We start from the raw sequence: 25,829 nt of genomic DNA, 5'->3' as shown, positions 1-25,829 counted from the left end.
TTAATAATTGCTTTCTTATCTCCACTATCTCATGCTTAGGTACAAGTTATAAAGAATGTTCTCAAAATAAGTTACATCCATTCATTTATTGAACATTTATCAATTAGTATCTTCTCATTCTTTACTTTTATTTAAAATAAACATATGCCAGGTATGGAAGGTCCTTAGAAATTGTACTCAGGTGAAAGTATTTTTTACTGCTTTTCCCATGGCGATTTGCAAAATACCTCAATAAGCTATGAGAGAGAAAAAAAAAAATCATGGTCAAAATTTTTGGACATTCAGATTACTTTTTTCAACTTGTATATTTTTAGCAACTACATGCATATTAAATTATCTCACAAGTTTTCTAGTAAGAAACCTAGAACAAACTTGACCATTGGGTACACTCCCCAAACACACACACACACACACCTTTTTTTTTTTTAATATTTTTTATTGATTTTTTACAGAGAGGAAGGGAGAGGGACAGAGAGTCAGAAACATCGATGAGAAACATCGCTTGTATATTTTTAGCAACTACATGCATATTAAATTGTCTCACAAGTTTTCTAGTAAGAAACCTAGAACAAACTTGACCATTGGATACACCCCCCAAACACACACACACACACACACACACACACACACACACACACACACCTCTTTTTTTCATAATACTGTGCTCTTTGAACAAACTGGCAAATGCTAGTCTGTAACAGTGCCTGCCTTATGCCATCAGTGGTGAGGCTGCCTTCTACATCAGAGTGTTAACCCAATGAATGTCTCATTGCTTTTGAATAATCCTGTTTAAAAATGTTGCTAATATAAATTGGAAATATTGTTCTGGCAAATTTGTGAAATTAGCCATATCTAAAATAGAGGGCTTTGTGAATAGATGAATATACAATTTTACAGTTTCATTTTAAGAGCTATATGATTTTAAATTAAACCAATAAATTTCTTCCATACTTTAGAGTTTTTAAGATTGGTATGTTTCTTAAGAAGTTCCATCTCATTGAAATGCAAATGAACAATGCTAACCAAATGGAGTCCCACTGTGTCTAACCTGGCAGTTGTGTCTAAATGGGAACAGATAGCAGTTCTTCCTTTATCTATGTTCAGCTCCTCCAGTCACATGGAGGAGAAGCCCTGTGGGATTCACTACTCACATGGTGACAGACTTTTTCTTAGCTCTGTGGTCCTCAGACAGTAGGAGCTTCAGAAAATAACTGTCTAGATTTAATTTTTAAAGTAAAATATGAATGTGAATGATATATAATACCAGAATAGTCAATTATTAATAGACTTATTTTAGACTATGGAACCACATTTAAGAATCTTGATGACTAGTGGGCTCAAAAAAGTATCTGATTCTTTGTTAATGATATGAGCAAAATACTCAGAACAATGGGATCCAATTTTGAGATTTCTGAAGAATTAGGCCAAAGTACACATTTTTGTAAGATAATGGACTTGTATGATTTATACTCATTCCCCTCCCCCGCCAGGATTTCTATAGTACAGGACAAGTGGTAATTACTCAATAAAATATGCTCAAAGAATCAGTGAATGAATTAATGAATGACTTGTGAGCAAGAAAGAGAGGAACTTGACAAAGTATCCAACAAGAATAATTTAGATTCCTAATTGGCTCCTAATTTTTCTCATTGGGGATTCTGGATTTTGATAATGATTAACATGAGAAAATGCACTAACTCATATCATGATTGTTCCTTGTATATAATTCACTATTAGATTTTTACTTAAGATTTCTATGCACTAAGAAGTGCTATTCATATAAATTACTTTTAAATTCATGACAATGATACATGTATAGACAAGAGGACAATGTTCTTTTCTCTCAAATCAAATTGTCCCATAATATCACCCGCTCTGACTCTCAGTAATGGTGCCTGTCCTGCTGTTCTTTGCAGCCAGCCGTTGCAAATGCTGATATCATGTTTATTAAAATTCACATTCCATGGGATACGTTGTGCAAGTATGCAGAGAGGCTGAATATCAGGATGCCCTTCAGGTACTTTCCAATTTTATTTCATCTCTCTAAGTGTATATTAGGATTGGTCATTTTGCAAAACCTTAGGGCAATAAATGTAACCATTTCAACAAGGGAAATGCTTTTTCTTCCAAAGGTTGGATAATCTTGGACACTTTTTCTCTTTTCTGGTATCTTTCTCTAATGTGGTAAACTCTCTGCTTCCTTAGATACTTTATATCATTGCTAGGTGTACTTGCCTAGAGGGAGAGAAAAACAGTCGTTTTCAAATTTTAACTGATAACATAATTCCCAAGATCATTCTCACTTCTTATTTCATGTGAGGAGATAGAACTCTTATTGTTTTTGTGGAAGGAAGGCAGTGTAAAATGTACTATCCTTATGTATACAAATGCAGTGTTCTCTGAATATTGGTTAGCAAGAATCATCCCTTAGGTGCAATTCAACCAGATGGTTTCTTAGCTCTGCCCTCAGTAACAATGGAAAATAGCAATAAGATGCCTGCTCAGTTCAAAGATTTTTCAGTCCTTCCTATAGGTTAGCAAATATTGAACATATATGTTTTCTGATATTGTGTATCTTGTATTATATGCAGAATGTTTCACCTTCCTTCATCATTTCTCAAAATAAAATTCAACAGTGTTCCTACTATGCACAAAGTATTAACTCACATTGAAGATATGAACATTTGCATTTATTTGGAGCACAATATGCTTTATCAGCTGCTAAGAATGTTTTAATAGGTTCAGAGTAACAAGGTACCATTAAAACAGGCATCTAGTTAATAAAAATGAAAGAAGAGTAAGGGTGAAAGTCATAAATTTGGAGATATTTCTCAAACCTGATAACATGAAAGAGTCCAACTCTGTTAAGAGTGCTGACATCCTTAAGTCTTATGCTATTTACTTTTTAAAAAATGATATTAATTTTTTTTATTTCCTGGTAATGGTGTATTTGAAAGAAGAGTTCTGATACATCTGAAGAAAGAAATATAAAAACCATAAAACCTATGCAGTTTAGCATCTCTTTTTCTTGATGTTGTGTCTGAAATTTTCACCTTTTTAAAAATATATTTTTAATGATTTCAGAGAGGAAGGGAGAGGGAGCAAGAGAGAGAAAAATCAATGATGAGAGAGAATCATTGATTGGCTGCCTCCTGCATGGCCCCTACTGGAGATCAAGCCCACAATCCAGGCATGTGCCCCAACAGGGAATGGAACTGTGACCTCCTGGTTCATAGGTTGACTCTCAACTGCTGAGCAATGCTAGTCTGACTGAAAATTTCATCTTTTATAATGTTTTCCAAAAAATACTGCATTGTGAAACTTTTGGAAAGTGCCATTGAAATTCTCATGATTTAATAATAATATATTAGAAAATATGCAACATTTCCCAAAGTGTATCAAAGTGTACCACAGGCTCTTAGTAGAAAAATATACTGTGACCAAATATGCTTCTGAGTTTCTGAGCTACACAATGTTTCTTCACGTTAGGAATTTTTAGACAACTGGTTCTCATTCTCAGTCAAAGTTCCTCAAAATCACCTGGGAAATTGTGAAAATAAAGGTTCATGGAACCCACACCAGAGTTCTGGTGTGTGAAGGCTAGGATATGATTGGGTGTATACATTTGTAACAAACATCTCAAATTATTCTGATGCAGGTGAGAAAGAAATGTCTCAGAGATTTAAATATTCTTACAGCTATATATTTTTTATAAATTTCAAAAAGCAGTTATATAGAGCAATATTTCCCAAATTTCCATCTGATAATGGATTTTTAAAATTGTAATATGATGGTGTTCTTGGGAAAATAGCTGGAGAAATGCTGGAACACAGAGTTCTTTGGAAATATCATTCCAGATCAGTTTAAATAATAGATGCAGCATTAACTAATTATTTAGTAACTAACCACTCATTTATTTATGATACTCCTGAAATATGGGGTAGTTCTCAGTTTCTAAAAAGAGAATGCTAGTCAAGCATAAACTACATGGCCAAGTGCTTTCATGATGGCCAATTCAGTTTCCAACTGTCACATTTTAAAAATATATTTTTATATGTTTGTATTGATTTCCAAGAGAAGGAGAGAGAGAGAGAGAGAGAGAGAGAGAGAGAGAGAGAGAGAGAGAGAGAAAAATGATGGAGAGAGAGAGAGAGAGAGAGAGAGAGAAGAAGGAGAAAGAGAAGAAAGAGAAAGAGAGAGAAACATCAATAATGAGAGAGAATCATTGGCTGGCTGCCTCCTGCATGCCCCCCACTGGGGATCGAACACACAACCCAGGCATGTGCCCTGAACAGGAATAGAACTATGACCTCTTGGTTCATAGGTTGATGCTCAACCACTGAACCAAAATGGCTAGGCAAGTGTTCTCACATTTAAGAACATACACTAGTACACTGTCTTAAAATTAAAATATATAAGAATAACAATGAACTTAAATAGAAAAAATACATATCTCCTTTTAAGGATTTATGCATAAAAATGTTACCTATGTTTGGCTAATCTATGTATTTATTCAGTGTTGAAATGTACATATTATATTCCACAAAGAAAAGCTGCAAATTTATTTAGGAAAATGATATTAGAATTATAAACCTATCTGCAAATTTTTCAGCTAACTTATTGAATAAACATGAATTTTGAGAAATTTATATAATTTTCAGCTTGAATGTGTGTACAGAATTGTATGTACTATATTTTCTAGATAATTCTTTACTTGATTATTTGTCCAAAGTTAATATGGCTTACATATTGGACTTAATGTTTTAAAACTAACCAAGAATATTTCAGAGAATTATAATAATCTACATTTTTCAGTTTTTATTCTATCAGGAAGGACTTAATCTGTCTCCTCTATAGTCTAGAAATATCAAGTCCTGATTTTATTATTTTTCTCTTGATTCAGAGGTGTTTCCTATTCATTCTTAGCCCACTTTCACATTAAAAGTTTCAAGCATATTTTGGGATGATTCAGTCATCCTGTAGCTTTTCAGGGTGAGTTCCCAGATGGGGTCAACCTTACATTTTTCCTCAAGCTTCTCCGCCCACAAATATTTTAAATATAGAAAATTTGGGGGAATACTTAAAAATTATTAAGAACAATCTTTTCTTTCTAGATGGAAGAACAATCTTCCTTTTTAATCACAATTAGGATTAAATTCCAATCACTTTTTGAACGCAAAAGATTCTTTACGCAAAAAAAAAAAAAATAAATAACATAAAAACATATAGGAAGCCCAATATGTAGAATAGATCACAGTGGAGTAGTTCTGCTTGACAGGAGAGGGGGGTCCTGGGTCCCAGCCATGTGACTGCCCTCCTCACTCGGCCCCAAAGTCATCTCCACATGTGACCACCTGGCTCTGTGAAACACTGGTTGGAAACAGTATTGATATAATTATTTATGGTTAATTTTGAGTGGTTGTTGTAATAGGTGGGTCGATAGGTAGATAAATGCTGCTCTGATGCAAGGTGGAAATTAGCAGACTCTTTTCAAAGGAAAAAATAAAGTTCTGTACCCAAATAGTACAGTCAACAAATGATTCTCAACTTGCAATTTATACTCCAGTGGTTACCAAATTAATCGCAGTTCCTGAACCTTAACAACGTTTGATCTTGCTCCCATAACCATTTCATATGCGGGCCAGAATGCCGTGCCCCCAGTACTCACTCAGAGGACTATTCCTGCTCATGCTTCAAGATTCCACACAGACAACACATCCTCCGGGAAGCCTTCCCTGTCTCCTTTCTCCTCCATCTACAGAAACCGATTGGGATCCCTTCCTGGGAACGTCCACAGCACTCTGTTATCCTGCAGGGTCACATTTCATTGTAACTACCACTTGTCTCCTCAATGGTAAAGGAAGCTCTCTGAGGGAAAGACCCTCTTATTACTGATTGCAAAATCAGAAATATTCATTACATATATGTTTGTATAGATGGATGAATGGATGGATGACTTCATATAACAAACGACCCAGTTAATATGCATTGTGTAGAAGAAGTGAAACCTTTAAAAAAAAGAATTAAAAATCAGAATTCTAAAGTGATTTATTGATTTATAAAAGTGATTTTGTTTTAGTAATTTAGATTCTGAAATTAAGACAATGTAAATTCAGAATTATTTCTACTTTTAAAAATTTTATCTTTAAAGTTGAAAGTATTACAGATGTTACTTTTTTTTCCCCATTGACCTCTTCTAGTCCATCCTCTGCCCCAGGCCTTCAACACACTGTTGTCTGTGTCCATGGGTTATATATATCTGCATGTAAAGTATTTGGTTACTCTTTTCCCACCCATCCACCCACCTCTGCCTTCTATCTGAGATTCCACAGTCTGTCCTGCTATACTGGCTGATTTTATGTCTTTCTTAAGCATTTGGAGGTTGGAATATTGAAATGCTCAATATGATTGAATGTTGTCATTCACTGGTTTCACTATTTTCATTTGACTTTCCCCAGCTGATGTTTATTATTTTTCAGGAAAAGATCCTACTACACTGACCCTCGGAGCAAATCAACGGGCAGGTTGGTGGGTGATGCCTAATTTGTTTATGACTAATTTGTTATTTGCGGGGGGAGGGGATAGAAATACATTCAATTACCCTTATCAGCAGTTGTAATTTTAAGGGGAAAAAACACACTTTATTGATTTATTTAAGAGATTTCAAAAATGACTTGTGCTAAATTTAACAATGTTTAAAAACAGGTAAATGTTTTTTTATGCACCATTGACATTCTTGCAATCCTCACTTGACATAATTGCAATTATATCTCCCATCTTAGGAGATTTTACTTTTAGAAATAGCTATAAAAACAGATTTATAGGTAAATGTTTGACCCAGTAGAGTAGTACAACAGACCCAATAGAGACCTTCTAGATCAGATGATCCAAATCTCTTATTTGACAGGTGGTAAAGGAAAGACCAGTATTCACAGTGGTGAATTGAATCGCCATGCAGCACATTTTCAATCAAAGACCTACCCTATTCCACCACCTGAATCTTTCTTAGCCTAGCATTAAAACAATCTTCTTTTCAAAGTGTTTCATCTCTTGCCTTTTTGGGTAACAGTAGCTATGACAAAGGAATTAATCAAACTATAAGCCTGAAAGAGAAGAAATTATCCCACCTGAATGCCTGACCCTGTTTCACTAGAGGAAATGATTTTGCCTTTACTGAATACTAAAACAAAAGGCTCCTTACACTTGACTGTTTTTCTGTTCATTGTAAAATAATCAATTACCAAAAACAAAATGTGAATGTGGTAGAGTATGCTCTATTGAATAGTATTGCAGGATATTACAAGTCAGATGACAGAAACCCGAAGCATATAATGCAAATATCAGCCCATTTTAGGAAAGGATTCAGTAAATCTAGTTCTTTTACCAAGAAAATGGCTGAATTAAATTAGCACTTTACAATAGAAAAAAAATCAGTTTTAAAATAGGGGAATATTGGTGTCTTATAGATGTGGTCAGGATTGGTAACAAGATAAGTAAATCATGGGGAGGGAGACATAATATTAAGCAAGTACTAAAGGAATCAGTATTCAAATCACTCTTTTTAAAAATGATTGTTAATGATGATCTTCAACCACGTCAGGTTTTTGTTATCCGGTTAGCATGCTTGGATTTAGAATGGGCTTTGATCATTTCCCTTGTTCCTGTTTGGTCCTGGTCTGTGTAGCAAATTTCCGAAGTTATTTTTGCATAATAAAGCCAAAGTCATTGGAATATTGTAATTTATAAATTTACAACTTCAGGTTTTTCTTTTTTTCTGCATGTGCCTGCTCAATGTTGGACATGTTGCTAAATGTCTGGGTTTGTTTTCATGTGCTCTATAGAATTAGTGAGATTTTTCTGCTGTGTAATTAGTGGGTTTTCTGATAAATAGGCATCTTTCTTTCAGAGACTTGCAGAAGGGTAAAATGCTGCATGTTAAAATAGCAACAGATGTCTATTTATGTAGTACTGTCATAATTTAGTTTTAGCATAAATGTGTTTAGAATGGCTAATAAATCTGTGTATATTAAATCCTAAAGAAACATTTTATTTTTTATAATATTTTTATTGGTTTTTTTTAGAAGGAGGAAGGGAGAGAAAGAGAGAGGGAGAGAAACATAGCTGTGCAAGAGAAACATCTACCGGTTGCCTCCTGCACATGCCCAGACAGGATTGAACCCACAACCTGGGTATGTGCCCTGACCATATCCAAACCACCACCTCTTGGTGTACAGGACAAAGTTCCAACCAACCAAGCACCCAACCAGGGCACATTTTTAGTAGTAGGAAAAAAAATATTTCTATTTTGGTCAAATTTAAAAGTAAACTAGAAAAATGAAAACTCTACTGTGTGTCCTATGTTTTATTATATTTTGTATTTTTTTATTTCATGAAATAAAAATTCAGTTATAAGTTATTTCAAATGACCATTAAAGTCCTTTAAGCACTACCATAGTCAAACCTCCTTACAATTTACTTTTCACAAATATTCCCTATGTTCCTTAACTTTGTGGATGCATGTGGGGTGGGTAGCTAATAAATAGGAAAGGTGAATATGAAAATATATTACATATTAAACTGAAAAAAGAATATCATGTTATTTGCTTTAATTTAGACTTTCAATTGAGAACATGAATTATCTTGATTTTTAAAAAAATACATTTGGAGAAGAAAATTAAGGTGTGTGTGTGTGCTGAAACCGGTTTGGCTCAGTGGATAGAGCGTCGGCTTGCGGACTGAAGGGTCCCAGGTTCGATTCCAGTCAAGGGCATGTACCTGGGTTGCGGGCACATCCCCAGTAGGAGATGTGCAGGAGGCAGCTGATCGATGTCTCTCTCATCGATGTTTCTAGCTCTCTATCTCTCTCCCTTCTTCTCTGTAAAAAACCAATAAAATATATTTTTAAAAAAAGATGTGTGTGTGTGGAGGGGGTGATCATTGTTACAAAATTACAAAACCAATTTGTGGGTAGTTGAAGTGGGAAAGGTGTTTTGTGCAAAGATATTTTAGCCAATAAACACGAGGGGATAATTAATGTACAGGCACTTATCCAGCTTTTGAAGTTCATCATTTCTCTAGACAGGTTGATAGGCAGTAGTTACAATTTTATTTTTGGTGCTATTTATCATTTGGCACTGCACTTTCGCATTCAATTAACAAAGCATCTTCAAAATGACCCTTCAGGGCAGCAGAACACATTGTGGGTTTTCTGATAAACAGGCATCTTTCTTACAGAGACTTGCAGAAGGGTAAAATGCTGCATGTTAAAATAGCAACAGATGTCTGTTTGGAGATCAGGAAAAATCAATGACTCTGTCGTCACTGCTCCCCACCACCCATGCCGCATCCCCCAGCCTTCACAGTAGTGTGGTACAGTTGGGGCTCTCACCAAGTTCTTTTGACCTTTTAATTCAGATTTCTTTCCTGCATGTGTGTGGTTGTGCGTGTGAGTGTGTGTATGTCTTTTGAGAAGTCATTTTTGGAATGGCAGTGGAAGGTAGGCATTACTCTGGAATGCAGCCTAATCTAATTCTAACATGTGGCTTTGTTCCAGTATGCACAATTATTTTAGAAGACTCAAAAAATGGATGTCCCAAAACCCAATGGTTCTGGACAAGTCAGCTTTTCCAGACCTGGAGGAGTCAGACTGCTACACTGGCCCCTTCAGCCGTGCGCGGATTCACCAGTGAGTCCCCATCTGTTTTCTCCCACGACCTGCCTTGGTATCTGTCTTTATCTGGAAGTTGTTGATAGAATAAACATAGCTGGGCCAGTTCCATTGTTTTCCAAATAAGTCAGAGAATGTATCATTTTATTAAAATGCACACTTAGAATGAAACTCAGTGAATATGATTAATTATCAACTCTGCTGTGGAGACATTCCAGTAATGAATGATTAATTGTACTAGTAAACTCATGGATTGAGCTAGCTCCCAATTCTTTCAAAATAATTATTATGGTTAGTAAGTCACTCAGCTAAAGTAACAAAAATGATGATGATAATAGAATTGTTATTAAATAACATCCTTGAATAATGGATTTTTCTAATTAAATTATATTTATAATTACACTTAATAAATTGTATATATTAATTTAATCCATTGTAGTTTAATTTTATTAAACTAAGGTTAATAAGAATTTTTTAGCAATTTTTACAAGCCTATCTATTTGTCTATCTACCAACATATCTCTACTCATTTATTTATTCAATTATTAAGTTTCTACATGACTCAGAATGAGGTTATGATATAGTCCCTGCTTTCACAGTTCTTACAGGCTACTGGGTTAAAAATCTTAAGTTAATAATTAAACACAATAGTATACACATAAAGATGGAGTATACAGTAGGTCTGTAGCTGCAAGATCAATTTGCTATACACAGTTTTGGACTGACATCTTCTGGGATGTAGGATGTTGAGAGGCAGGATGAACCAGAATTCCTGGCCACTAAACATATTACAGAACCAGTAATCAATGGGAAACCCTTCTTTCCAAATATTTATGTTATGATTTACTCTTAGAGGCAGATTTAGAAGCATTCTTGTTAATTCCAGCTAAGAAGTGGAGGAAGTCGTGTAAATCCAAAAGAATTCCAAACTTAGAAAGACATACTTTTAGCTTTTTGCCATATCTTTTCAGGCTCTGTGATACAAAACAACAACAAAAAGTCTGTTATTTCTCTTTTAACCTGAGAAACTAAGGTGATCTTTAAAAAAATCTCAATCAGATCATGAAACTGTCTTGCATACCACCCCCAGTGGCCTCCCATTTACACTTAACATAAAATGCACATTTTTACCATGTGACGATAAATGCTGTGGTCCCTGCCCAACACTATCACCTCATCTTCTACAATTTCCACTGACTTTAGAGTCACAAGCTTTGGTTCCACCCATCAAAAGCTCAACCTTAAGTCTATCTTAGAGTCTTTGCTCTTGCTGTTCTCCTTGCTAAGATGCTCTTCTCCCAGATCTTCACATGGAATATCCCTTCTTATCATTCAGCTGTCACTCAAAAGTCACCAGCTCAGAGAGACCTTCTCTGAAAATCTTATCTGTAGTCCCCTTGCCCCAGTCATTCTCTATGCCATTAGGCAGTTTCATTTTTCTTCATAGCAATTTCTGAAATTATGTAACTGATTTATTTAGTTATACATTATCTGTTTCCTTTATTTGTAATGTACCTTCATAGAAAAGGAATTTATCTGCTAAAATAATATGTGTTCAGGGAATTCCGAATCAATCTGGTGGTAAAATATTTGGTGGATATTCCTCCTGATTCTTATCATTAACAGGACACAGAACTGTTAACTCGGTGCATCTAAGTACAAAAATAAAAAGCACAATAGTAGAATATTGGAGGGGCTCTGAGTCTAATAACATGGACAGGTATACAGATTACCATAATACAGGGCAGAGTAAAAGTAATGCATTAGGAATGACAAGGAAAATGCACACATTTTTGTGAGAGGGAGAAGCTACATCCAGAGAAGACCCAGGAAACTTTTACGAAAAGCTAGTTCTTTTCAAGCCACTAAAAATGTGGAAGGAGGTGGTGAGAGTAGGGGAACAGATATGAGAAACAGAGCAAAATCTCAAGGTAAAACAGATGGGACTCTGAGGTGATAAGTTCTACACTTTGACAAACTAACAGATACAAGAAGCCAGACCCATAAGTAGTAAAACCAAGGGGGGAGGTTGAAATGCAAGAACAGAGAGCCTCCGAGGAAAATAATATTGGAGAGCTGCTGACAGGTTAATAGTAGGAGCCCTCTAGGGGTCAGAGCTGTGCATTAAAAATCAGGTGAGAAATTGCATGGCTGATTAGGGGTAAAGAGGGCATTCTTTTCATAACCTATGCAAGAGGCTATGAGATCTAAAGCAAGATGTGTTTGGAAACCAAGAGAGACTCAGTTTAGTTATAAAAGTTACTTTGTTTGGCAACTGTTTGAATATAGATGAAAAGAAATCAAGAACCATAGAAGACCCAATACTTCAGATCTAAGAGTCGGAGAAAATGGTGGTTTATCATTCACAAAAAAAGCAACTGAAATAAAAATTGTCAGCAGTTGAGTGAGGACCAGGACACTTCCATTTTCTTTTTTTTTGAGGCTCCCAGGATATCATAAAGTAAATGCTGAAACAGAACCTTCCTTCCCTCCTGGAATCGCCCTTTTGCTGTTTTCATCACTGACTCTTAGGCAATTTCTCCTTGCAACTCTCCTTTTGTAGGGACAGAATAGGGCATGAAGGGAAGGAAGGACTATTGCTCACTGCTAATGTTTTATAAACAAAAAAGCTAGCTTGGATTGTGTGGCGTGGGGAATTACATGAATTTTTAATGTGCTCTGTTTGAAATTACATTGCATAATTAAAATAGATGGGAGCCCATGGAAACTGTTCTCTCCTTGTTTGATGCCAAACAACTAATATGAGGACATCCAGGCTTTCTTATAAACCAAACGATATTAAAGTGCATATTTGATAATGCTCTGTATGATTTATGCTTATTTTCCTCTGCCAATTGATCTTTTTAAGAAGGTGGTTTCTCTTCTGATTTGCTCTACTTCACATGCATTCGTTTAAAGGAGAAAACAGATGGATGACTTCCCAGGAAGTTGTTACTGTTGCTGGCTTCTGTGCTCTGCCCTGAATACTAAAATGGATGCCCTTATCTTAACAGCTTCATAATAAACAATAAGGACACCTTCTTCAGCAATGCTACTCGAAGCAGGATAGTCTACCACATGCTTCAGCACACCAAATATGAAAACGGAATATCAAAAGTGGGTAAGAACGCTAATGGAAAATGTAGAGAAAGTTGAATTTGCTGTTACTGATATTACCCAGAAATATTTGACTGAAGTTTTGCCTTCATGCATAAAATATGAATATATAACACATTGAGCACAAACGCTAAACATTCTGCTTTCAGCCTTTCAATAAAACGAAATAAAACAAAATCTTTGAAGAACACTTGGCCATATGTATCAAAATGCCAACTGTGCAAACGCTTTAGAGCAGAAATTGTATTCTTGAAATTTATCCCAAGGAAATAATCAGACTTCTAATAACAATATACAAAGACATTTGTTCATTGTGGTTTTGTAATATAATAAAACTAGATATATGTTAACTGTCCATCATTAGGAACTGACAAATAAATTAGGCTACATCCACATAATACATCTATTAAAAATGAAATAATTCAAAGATTTCTCAACACTGATAAATATTCTTTTGAGATATGTTAAGGGGTAAGGAATTCTTCCAATTTTCTGACTAAGTTCTTTAATAAAAAGAAAAGCTACTCCAGGCTCATGTGATCCCATGTGAGTGAATATTAATATTCCCCCCATTTCATGATGTAGCAAAGCGAAAATGCATGTTGGCACCCTGCGAATTTCCATCTATTAATGTTGTACGGATAGAATTCAACCCCTGGTATCCATCTCTTCCAGAGCCTCACTGTCCTTGTAGGTGATGTGCTTATGGAAGGCGTTTGGGTTATTTTCAGTTTTCAAATTAACATAATGTTCAAAGTTAAGTATGTTACTGCAGAAGGAAGTCTTCATTTAAACAAACTCAAGAACTGTTGATTTCTTCTCTTTTCAGGTATCTGTAAACTGATAAACAATGGCTCATATATAGCAGCTTTTCCCCCGCATGAGGTAATTTTAAAATATAATTTCCATTTAAAAAAAATGTTCTCGTGCTCAGTGCTTGATCCCATTTTTCATTTTATTTTATTTAAATCTGCTTCCCTCTCCCAGGAGGGTTCAATCAATGACTGGCCCTGGTCTTTTCTTAAACCCCCATTATATTTTGTCTCTATGCTGGTTCCCCTGCCCAGAATCCTCCTGTGATTTTCCCTCATCAGGAATCCCAGCCTCGGAGGCAACTTATGGACATTGCTTGGCCTCTCTGGCTACTGCCCTCTACTCCAACACAGAGACCATTTGGGAACCACACCACTCCCAAACAGGGCAGGTTCCTGGTTTGTGCAAACTACTTTGGGATGCCTAAAAATCAAACACAAACCCGCAAAAAACCCTACAGCACATTAGGTACTTGATTCTCTGCCTGATCATTACTTTTCTACTAGTTTTAAGTAGGAGAGCCTGTTCTAAACTATGGTGGGCTTTGCCTGCTGAGTCATGAATTCAATTTGAATTAGTTTTAACCCCCTCCCACGCACCCATACATACACACTATATTAATTTTAAGGCAACTTTGCATTTTAATATAACAATGGGATCATTAGAGGTTTCACTTCTGCACTTTCAGAACTAGTCACTCTTCTGTGTACAAATCCAAGGACGTATAGCCTGAGGAACCTTTGAGCCTGAGGAATTCACAGAACCACACAATTCATAACAGATAAAATGTGTTGAGCACTTACTAATTGGCACTGAGCCAAACGTATTTTATGGATTATCTCATTCAATCCTTGCAGAAAATCTTTGAGATAGACAATGATATTAACTCCATTTTGTAAATGTCATTGAGGCATAGAAATGTTAAATATCAAAGGTACAGTTTTGAGCCCGGGAAGCCGCACTCCATTTTCTCTCAATGATGGTAAAGTTATTGTGTTTATTAATACACCTTAGATTCCAAACAGTAAAGTCTAGTTTACTTTAAGTTAAAAGAAACCTCATTGGTTTAAAAAGGAATTAATGCCCTGCTGGTATGGTTCAGTGGGTTAGGCATCATCTTGTACCAAGTGGATGCTGGGGGTGGGGGGGGGGTTGTTGTTTTTTTTTAAATATATTTTATTGATTTTTTTACAGAGAGGAAGGGAGAGAGATAGAGAGCTGGAAACATCGATGAGAGAGAAACACCGATCAGCTGCCTCCTGCACATCTCCTACTGGGGATGTGCCCTCAACCCTGGTACATGCCCTTGACCGGAATCGAACCCAGGACCCTTCAGTCCACAGGCCGATGCTCTATCCACTGAGCCAACCAGTTTTGGCGGTTTTTGTTTTTTTTATGGATTTTTCCCCTTGTTTCTGTCTCTCTCTTTTTTTAATTCTTTATTGTTGAAAGTATTACATATGTCCCCCTGTCCCCATTGTCCTCTTCCCCAGTCTTCCCACGCCCCCCAGACCTGGCCTTCACCCCTCCCCCCATTGTCTGTGTGCATTGGTTATGCTTATAGGCATATAAGTTCTTTGGTTGATCTCTTACTCCTGCTCCCCAATTCCCCACCACCACCATGGTCCGTCTTCTCCTGTCTTCCCTCTGAAGTTTGATCATCCGTTCAATGCTTCTATGTCTCTCAACCTATTTTTATTCATCAGTTTATGTTGTTCATTATATTCCACAAATGAGTAAGATCATGTGATACTTATCCTTCTCTGACTGGCTTATTTCGCTTAGCATAATGCCCTCCAAGTCCATCCATGCTGTTGCAAATGGTAAGAGCTCTTTCTTTTTCACAGCAGTACAGCATTCTATTGATTAGATGTACCACATTTTTTTAATCCACTCATTTGCTGATGGGCACTCAGCCTGTTTCCAAATCTCAGCTATTATAAATTGTGCTGCTCTGAACATAGGGGTGTATATGTTCTTTCTTATTGGTGTTTCTGACTTCTTGGGGTATATTCCTAGGAGTGGAATTACTTGGTCAAATGGGAGTTCCATTTTTAATTTTTTGAGGAAACTCCATACTGTTTTCCACAAAGGCTGCAGCAGTCTGCATTCCCACCAGCAGTGTAAAAGGATTGAGGATTCCCATTTCTCCACATCTTAGCCAGCACTTGTTTGTTGATTTGTTGATGATAATCGTTCTGACAGGTGTGAGATGGTACCTCATTGTTGTTCTGATTTGCATCTCTCTGATGATTAGTGATTTTGAGCATGTTTTCATGTCTCTTGGCCTTCTGTAGGTCTGCTTTCAAGAAGTGTCCATTTAGATCCTATGCCTGTTTTTTGATTGTATTGTTTACCTTCCTTGTGTTAAGTTGTACAAGTTTCCTACAAATTTTAGAGATTAAACCCTTATCAGAGATAACGTTGGCAAATATGTTCTCCCATGCAGTGGGCTTTCTTGTTGTTTTGTTGATGGTTTCTTTTGCTGTGCAGAAGCTTTTTATTTTGATGTAGTCCCATTTGTTTATTTTCTCTTTAGTTTCCATTGTCCTAGGAGATGTGTCAGTAAACATATTGCTTTGACATATGTCTGATATTTTGCTTCCTGTGGATTCCTCCTAAGATTTTTATGGTTTCCCCATCTTACATTTAAGTCTTTTGATTCCTGGTCAGGGCACATGCCTAGGTTGTGGTCTTGATCCCTGGTAGGCGGTGTGCAGGAGGCAGCTCTCCCATCAATGTTTCTCTTTCCTCCGTTCCTCTCTCTCTCTAAAAATCAATAAACTATTCTTTTTTAAGAAAAGGAATTTAACAAAGGATTGTAAAGGAGCTATCAGAATATTTTAATGAGGGAGAGATATGTAAAGTCATCATCATTCCAGAGATGAGCTAAATATACAATTTATTAAGCTTTCAATGAATTATTTAATTACTCTATATTGGGGGGAAAAAGCAAAAACAATTCCTATATAGTTCAAATTCCAGTAAGAGAATGGGTATTGATTTATCTTATTTCATCTGTTTCAGGGAGCCTACAAGAGTAGCCAGCCCATCAAAACCCATGGACCTCAGAATAACAGACATCTATTATATGAGCGCTGGGCACGCTGGGGAATGTGGTACAAGCACCAGCCCCTGGATTTAATCAGGTACTGGGGTTGAATCAATAATGGAAGTTATATGTTGTTTTATTGTCATTTTCTTAGATTGGAAACTTTTATTTACTCATCAAGATGCAATCAGAAAAACAATAATCCACTATGGGTCTTCTCAATTAAAGGAATTTAATTTAGGAAATAGGTTACACAGAGGATGGGAAAGCTGAGAAATCAAACAGGAATAATAAGACAATCAGAGATTAACAATGGTAGAAGATTGCTAACTACCTTCAAGCTGAAGGGGAAATAGAATGAAGTTTATTTCAGTGCCTAAAATTTAGACTGTGCAATCCATGATTAGATTACCTGTAATGAAGTGGAAGTGTAGGGAGTAGAGCTATGAAGAAGCCATGGCTTCTCTGGAGCAGCACTGAGGACAACCAAGAGAGCAGAAAAGTTCATGGCTTCTCCCTTCCTTCTACTTTGGGGTCTCCTATTACCTCCTGACCCAACTTAACCAGGAGCAATTTATGAGGCAACCTGTGTAATCTACTTCCCTATGAAAACAAATCAAAACCAAGAAGCAGAAAATGGTTTTGAGAGCAAAGATTCAGTATCTGTTCTATTCCAGGAAGTTTATACCAGTGAGTAATTATCCTCAACTTAAATTAGTCTTGAAATACTGTTATATTCATGATTTATTTTATTTTGATGTGACTCAGGTAAATATATATACTCCTGTCAAATAATATTGTTACCTCTTATTTAACCTTTAACAATGTGTAATTTAAAATCTCAATATAATACTGTCTGTATAAGGTGTCTATCTGTGTAGTGTTCTATAAATATTCTAAAGATATTTTGATATATTAGTAATATATTAGTAAGTCTCCAACCTTCAAAGGAATACTTGTTTAAAGGCACAACATCTTGTTGCAATACATATTATTAAAATAATCTTCTGTTTCAAAGTAGAACATAAAAATCTATAATAATAAAAGCATAATATGCTAATTAGAATGGACAACCTTCTGGATGAAACTGGAGCTGTGAGGGAAGCCCAGGTCCTGGGTGTCTGCCAGTGGCCGGAGGGAAGCTTGGGTCCCGGGTGCCAGCTGGCAGCCAGGGTCCCAGGTGCCAGAGGGAAGATGGTGCCAGCAGAAGGGAGGAAGGAAGGCCTACTCTTGCACAAATTTCATGGATTTGGCCCCTAGTATTGTATAAAAATATTGTATATTGTATAAAAAATGAATCGACTATTGATCCATGTCTCCTAGGAGAAATAAATGGATGAAAACATCAAAATATTAGATAAATGACACTTAAAGGAGGGTGACCTTTTGTCCACACTTGGTAGAATATACACAAGGTTTATTTGGAACAATATAGAAAATAAAGTAGAAAAGGAATAATTTTCAGAAAGACAAGTCTTGTTAAGGAAAAAAAAATAAGATAATTTTCTTCCCAGCAAGAATCACTGCCCAAATGAACTATAAAACAACAGGCTTTAAAACCACTGCTGGGGGAAAAAAAAAGCTGTGTGTTAAGTAACCATTTTAAGAAAATGGAGACCAATTAGTAGTAGAGAATTCAAAAATTTTTAATCTCTTACCAGAGCTTTAGAAATGGTGTGACAGTTACTATTGACAGTAGACTTGGTGAAGAAAAAGCAATTGAGTAGTTTTTAGAACCACGTTATTCTTCTGCCATTTCCACATACTAGTAAACTGTATTCATCGGCTGAAGGGAAATAAAATACATTCATTCCCTTATCTTCATTTGATCCTTCCTGTAGTGAGAGCTAGTAGAACAGGACACAGTCCACTTCTCAGCAGCTTTCAGTCATGGGAAGGGGAAGGAGTGGAGGAGTGCTGGGTCAGTGTCATGCAGTATATAAATTCAGGACACGGAAACATGGCTAAGGGTGGGACATCTAACCCAGGATTGGAGTGGAAGTCAGTGATATAAAGTGAAGGGTAAGTATAAGCCAGGCACAGGATAAAGATAAAATGTAATATTCCAAAGCATGAACCAAGAAAAGAATCTCGTGCTGCAGGAATTGCAGACTTGAACTTCGTAGAGGAAGATGTGACATAATTATGCAGATTGTGTGTAGCATAAGGGAGTCTGGCCAAGGGTGCTGATGGAGACTGAAATCATTTCTGCTCTCCCCATGCACTTACAGAGGAGACTTTTTTTCTAATTCATGTGAAAGCAATATGGTGTCGCACAGATATGTGTGTAAAAAACAAAAAGGGATTCTTCTAGGAGTATGGAGAAAAGCAAGAATTTGCTTGCAAAAAGCTCTATGAACCATATTAAGTTTGATACATAAATATACTTTATAAAATTGTTCCTATGAGGACAATGTTTAAAGATAAACAATGTCACCATTATTAAAATCATTAGCAACCATGACTATTAATATAACCCAGGTGGAGCTGCCAAGGGACTGGTCTGGAAGCCACAAGTGTCCATCTGAAATTCTGACGAGGTATAGTGTCACTTATGTTGCCTTAAGCTAAAAATTTGCTTTCTCATGCAGGCTGTATTTTGGTGAGAAGATTGGGCTATACTTTGCGTGGCTGGGATGGTATACTGGAATGCTGATTCCTGCAGCACTGGTTGGCTTGTGTGTTTTCTTCTATGGAATATTTACAATGAATGCAAGTCAAGTGAGGTAAGCTACTAATAGACTTGTTGAAAATTGTTGGCCTTTCTTCTGATTGGACAAAAGCTTTATGATAATGCTGACTATAAAAACCAGTGATAGTGCTATAACATATTTGCTGTTTTTTGTGTGTTTGTTTATTTTTTGTTTGTAGGGAAGCATCACAATAAAAAAGTAATTTCTCTACTGTTGTTATTGGTGGGTTGCCCTCCTGTGGCTGGTGGAAGTGGGCTTCTTGGGGTGCCACAGGAAAAATAATTTCCTCAGGCCTCCATGGGAGGATGAGGTATCATGGAAAGCTTTATTGATGATGTAAAATTAAGGGGGTTCCTTCCAAGGGTCCCATCTCTGCCTCACCACAGAAGAAGAGCAATCTTGTCTTCAGCAGGGCCAGAACGAAGGCCACTGCCCAGAATTTCTGTTCCATATCAAAGTCCAGCCCAGTCAAGCACCTGGCTAACTTAGCTTGTGTTTGCAGCTGCGGCCATTGCGTGTAGGGTCCACATGGCCATGGAGAGAACAGGAGAGTGTGTGGGCAAGTGCAGGTCACAGAGCAAGAGAGCAAACAAGAGGTAGAGAGAGGGAACTCTTTGGGGATTTTAACCTGGGTTTTCTTCAAACCAACCAACATTTCAAGGTTTCCCATGCTTCTCATGGGGCCCACCCCTAGCCAATCCATTGTTCCCAGGCTAGACTAACAGGCAAGCACCTTTCTCATGCCCTTGACCGGAATCGAACCCAGGACCCTTCAGTCCGCAGGCCGATGCTCTATCCACTGAGCCAAACCGGTCAGAGCGGAAAACTTTATTGATGATGTAAAATTAAGGGGGTCTCCTTCCAAGGTCCCGTTTCCCCTCTGTCTCGTCATGGAAAAAGTCCAGCCTTATCTTCAGCAGAGCTAGGATTGAAGTCACTGCCCAGAGTTTCCGCTCCATATTAAAGCACAATCCAGTCCAGCATTTGGCCAGGTTAGCGTGTGTTCCCAGCTGCAGTCCATTTCGTGTGGGGTCTACATGCTAAGGGCCACACGTCTACTAGGGCCATATGGTGTGCTAACCCACACGCCAGTGAGGGTCACGGAGCAAGGGAGCAAGAGCACAAGAGAGCAGGAGCAGAACAAGAGAAACAGAATTCTTAGTCTAAGGATTTTAACCTTCCAAGATTTTGCATGCTTGCAGTGGCTCTAGCCCCTATCTAAGTATCTTTTTCCCAGGTTAGACTGACAGGCAAAAGCACCTTCCATACTTCACTTTATTGCACATGCACCCATCTCTCCCTTTGTTTGATTCCTTACCCCAGTGATCTGCAAAGAATACATAGATGGTTCCCTAGGGAGCGTGAAGTTTTAGCTTCCTGGTGAAGCTGCCCAGAGGACCATGCTTATAATGTCTGGCCATCCCTTTGCTTTACTTCTATCATTAATATTAGCTAGCTAATTATGACAATAACACTGTTATTTGAAAATTATTTTGCATAAGTCCTAAAATTATTTCTGTGTATGTCAATTTTTTCTTTCTAGTATATGCCACATAATAATTCAATAATGCATTAGGCAGTTTTATATAATTTATATTTGCATAGCATTTAGAAGTCTAGAATGCCCTCTCAATATATTAGTTCAAATAATTATATAGTTATAATTCTTTTAAAACTTATAATATGTAATACCTTAATCAATTAAGAAATTTAAAAAACTTATAATATACAAAGATCTTCCAAATATGTTGTTTCATTTAATATCCTCTTTACTACCAGCCTTTGAGGTGAGTATTCCTTTTTGCCGATGAGGGCACCTTACATACTTAAAGATGTCGAAACAAAATACTCATCCCACAGGAGCCTTTCTCTAAGCAGCCTGCTCCCCTGAGAACAGAAAGTTGCTTTCTACTCTCTTACTCTCTAGGAACAGATATTGTAATAGTTTTGCATCAACTCAAGATATCAAGTAGTAGTGAAATAAGGTTCAACAAAAATCACACATTTACCAGAATAGCGATTCTTTTGTTAAAGTTGAATGACCCAAGATGTGGATATAGGATCAGTACATTTTTATTTTATTTATTTTTTTTAAATATATTTTATTGATTTTTTACAGAGAGGAAGGGAGAGAGATAGAGAGTTAGAAACATCGATGAGAGAGAAACATCGATCTGCTGCCTCCTGCACATCTCCCACTGGGGATGTGCCCGCAACCCAGGTACATGCCCTTGACCGGAATCGAACCTGGGACCTTTCAGTCCGCAAGCCGACGCTCTATCCACTGAGACAAACCGGTTTCGGCAGGATCGGTACATTTTTATTCAGCAGAGGCAACAGTCACCCTGGCACCAAGGCCTCTCAACAGCATGTTCTCCTTCATATATCACAAGGATATCATTAAGTTCAACCTCGTGTGGTACTCAAAATATGAGCGTCCAAAGCTCAGCACTTGTTGTTGTTCCAACTTTTAACCATGGCCTTGGCACTGAGTAGTAATCAGAACAGTTGAGGGAACCATGAAATTCATTTCTTTGAATTTTTAAAAATATGTATATAATAGTTATATTACACACACACACACACAAACACACACACTAGAGGCCTGATGCACAAAATTTGTGCAAGGGGCTTGGCTCTCACAGCCTTGGCTTTATCTGGAAGGTTGTGTGGAAGGACATCTGGAAGGTCGTTTGGCTGCCCAGTCTAATTAGCATATTATGCCATATATATAGTTTTCCCTAAAAACAAAGTACTTTGTTCTAGAGATGAATCCTGCTCCACAGACAACTTCCTTGATTTGGTATCTCAGCATGAAATCCAAATGATAATTAGCATGAAAACAAACAAAAAACACCTATTGTTCCAAAGCATTTCATCTAGTCACAGGTTTATTTCAGAATTTGGGAGCTTCACTGCCACTCTGGAAGACAGCATCTTCCTGTCCTTCCATTTATTTAATCACTGTCTTAGAGTTTTCAGTGGATAGATCTTTCACCTCCTACATTAAATTTATTCCTTACCATTTTATTATTTTTAATGCAGGTATAAATGAGATTTTTTTTCTTAATATCCCTTTTTGATAGTTTGTTGTTAGTGTATAGGAGCACATGATATTTGCATATTATTGATTTTATATCCTTTAACTTTACTGAATGTGCTTATTAGTTCTACCAGTTCTCTGGTGTAATCTTGATGGTGTTAGAAAAACACTCTTTAAAATGAATTAACACAGACAGAAAATTATTCTTAGACAGACCTACTGTTCAAGCTGATTCCATGGGTACACATTCACAAGGTTTTATCACGCCGTATAGACTCCCCCTCCACCCCTCTGAAGCTGAAAATGAACAAAAGGCGATGAGAGGAATAGATTTGCTATTCCTGTTGATTTATGTACCCATGGGGTAAATTAGGCCTCTTTTGTATGAGGTAAATACTCTTTAACCGTTAGTACAAGGAGTGTTTTAAAAGGCATCAGCAAACTCTTTTCTTCAGTGCTTTATGGTATTATATAACTGCTACCTCTGTCACACTGTAATTAAGATCCTGTCAGACTTTCTATTCTAAATCAAGATAAGCTTCACTGAATATCTTGACTTTCAAAATTTCATGGAGCTGAAATTTTCCATTCAAGGTGTCAGATGTGATTAAGTTGTAGGTGTTATCACTGCGGGTGAGGGAGAATACAGGGCTTTTATTTTGTATTGTTTTGTTTTAGTATAATTTTTAAGTTCTTTTTTGTTTAAAATGTAAAAAAGCTGAGGATTTGGTTGTATTTATTATGTTTCTACCAGCTAAGTTCACATAAGTTAAAGTCATATTTCTCAATTGCCCTGCAGTAGAATTATATAACCAAGTTATAGATTTATTGTATATATATGTACATGTATATATTCACATGTGTTCTTTGCTCTTATGTAATGAAATGTGGTCAGATTTATGCATATGAGGGGACATATCATAAGAATATGAAAATGAGCAAGCAGGTAGATATGGCCTAAGGCCCTGGGTTTCCGGTCCAGAGCAAAGAACAGAAATCCCAACGTTCTAGTCCATTCTTTCCTCTTTGGCATTAGAATTTACCAAGAAATGTGTAAGGGGCTCAGTACTGACCAGCTTTTCAAAAGCAGTTGAATCCTAAAGGGCCTCTGAAACTGTCTCCTGACAACATCCTTAGCAACAAGGGTTTCTTTCATTTATTAACTGCCTTTATTACCAATAACCCTTATGTAATATCCCAGTTAGATATTATCTCTAACTAGAGATTAAAGATATTGATCCTCAGCGAAGTAAATGACTTGGTCAGGGGAGGCAATGGTCACCTTGACCCTGAAGGCTCTTAACAGCATGTTCTATTTCAAATGGGCAGCTCATTTTCAAACCTCTATCTAATATATTTTTTAAATTGTAGCAAGAATACTTAACAGATCTATCCTCTTCAAAAATGTTTAACTGAAGCCCTGGCCAGGTGGCTTAGTTGGTTGGAGCATTGTCCCGTACACCAAAAGGTTGTGAATTCGATTCCTGGTCGGGGTGCACACCAGAGGCCACTGATCAATGTTTCTCTCTCACATCAGTGTTTCTATATTTCTCTCTCTCTCTCTTTCGCTCTCACTCTTGCTCTTGCTCTCACTCTATCTAAGTCAATCAAAATATTTAAGTGCAGCCGAAACCGGTTTGGCTCAGTGGATAGAGCGTCGGCCTGCGGACTGAGGGGTCCCGGGTTCGATTCCGGTCAAGGGCATGTACCTGGATTGTGGGCACATCCCCACTGGGAGATGTGCAGGAGGCGGCTGATCGATGTCTCTCTCTCATCGATGTTTCTGACCCTCTATCTCTCTCCCTTCCTCTCTGTAAAAAATCAATAAAATATATTTAAAAAAATATTTAAGTGCACATTACAGTATTGTTAACTGTGGGCACACATTGTAGAGCAGACCTCTAGAACTTATCTTGCATAGCTGAAATGCTATACTCTTGCACAGCAACTCCCACTTCCCTCTCCCCTACACCTTGGCAAACAGTATTCTTCTCTGTTTCTACGAGTATATCTGACAATAGATATTAAACAAAAGAAAGCCACAATTCAAGGGGTGGTTATATTATCCTGCTCAGCAAAAGAAATTAAGAAACACTCATGCTGGCACTCTTCCTCCCTCTAGTGGTGAAGTGAAATCAAAGAAATTCCCCATAGTCTCAAATAAGGCTACAAATTACATTGTCAAAAATTGTTTAATATTTTTTATTACGTATCAAGTTAAACTTGAGCATGTTATAGAAAATGAGTTTAATGATTCTGGAATTAAAAACAGGATTCATTCTTATGGCTTGGGTTCTAGACTTGGTGCTTTTGTTTGACCATTTGGAAGAGGAGGAAGATGACATAGTATCAACTGACTTTATAATACCATCTCAGTATGAGATTTCAATGCAGGGCATATCATGTCATTCTTGAAACACAATGAATTATGATAACAAGCCCATTTTAATCAAAATTTCCGTAAAGATGTGTGTCAATTCTTATTTGTACAAATGTGTGGTATTACTAAGAGAAGATATAACCCTCTTGTTCTTTAGGGCTTTTAAAATGTATTATTTTGCCTGTCTCCTTCTATTTAATATAGGCATTCTGATTATTAGAAATATGATGTGTGATCATGGGAGGATTATAGCGTATATGAGACTCATTGCATCATCATCATAATAAATTGGTTTTTGATAGGAAAATTCTTTTTAATATAAAGCAAATATATCCTTCTTTTAGATATAATTGTTGGAGAATTGGACCCAAAATAAGAAAAAAAACCTACAGTCTGTTCCCTAAACTACTTATTGTTAGCTGTATGACCTTGAGAATTATCAGTTTCCTCTCAGTTGTGGGGATAGGGATAATTATCCTGGTAGGAGATTGCAGTGAGGACTAAATGTAATGGACATGAACTCTTCTCTGCTCACAGCAAAACACTATATTACTATATAGTATTTGTACTTGCTATTTATTCTGATTATGGCTTGAGATTATACATATTCCACACTTGAAATTCATATTGTTTGTTTCATTTGAATGCAGACATTTTAGAAAATTGCTGTTCTTGCTGCAAACATCACCTATTAAACTTTTATGTTCAGACACATATTCAAAAACCTTGAAATTACTTTCATCATTTCCAGACCAGATTTACTTCAAGACAATTTATTCAGGGGATAAGAACCATGCATGACAGATAAAGGCACAAAACATCTTAAAAATAGGTTGCTGTAAACTCTCAGGCTGTGAGACTTTTAAGAAGTTATTCTTGATGCCCCACTCCTGTCACAAAGTCATCTATAATGTATGCTGAGGTGTTTTTAAAAGTAGTGGCATACAACTGAAGAGACAAATATTATACAGTTACATTCTAAGAGAGAGTATAACATATTTCAGTAAATAAAACTGTCAGTTCTGCATGACAGTGTGTGTCAGGTACACAGAAAAAAGGGAAGC

At 36.8% G+C, this 25,829-nt stretch overlaps 1 protein-coding gene across 3 annotated transcripts in view; it reads left to right on the top strand.

Moving 5' to 3' along the window:
• Positions 1 to 25,829, top strand: part of ANO3 (anoctamin 3) — a 131,896-nt gene that overhangs the window by 31,914 nt on the left and 74,153 nt on the right. For 2 of the 3 annotated variants that reach the window (XM_006753961.2, XM_006753959.2), the window contains exons 3-9: positions 1,917 to 2,017; positions 6,480 to 6,524; positions 9,554 to 9,685; positions 12,682 to 12,788; positions 13,614 to 13,669; positions 16,625 to 16,746; positions 19,241 to 19,375. In XM_006753961.2, coding sequence (XP_006754024.2) covers positions 1,917 to 2,017; positions 6,480 to 6,524; positions 9,554 to 9,685; positions 12,682 to 12,788; positions 13,614 to 13,669; positions 16,625 to 16,746; positions 19,241 to 19,375 — 698 coding nt within the window. Of the gene's footprint in view, positions 1 to 1,916; positions 2,018 to 6,479; positions 6,529 to 9,553; positions 9,686 to 12,681; positions 12,789 to 13,613; positions 13,670 to 16,624; positions 16,747 to 19,240; positions 19,376 to 25,829 lie in introns of those variants that run through there. The other variant, XM_006753960.2, reaches the window with a different exon arrangement.

This window comes from Myotis davidii, unplaced genomic scaffold, assembly GCF_000327345.1.
Source record: "Myotis davidii unplaced genomic scaffold, ASM32734v1 scaffold330, whole genome shotgun sequence".
NCBI lineage: Eukaryota > Metazoa > Chordata > Mammalia > Chiroptera > Vespertilionidae > Myotis > Myotis davidii.
The sequence above is the reverse complement of the archived record's forward strand: the minus strand, read 5'-3'. Positions and strand labels throughout refer to the sequence as shown.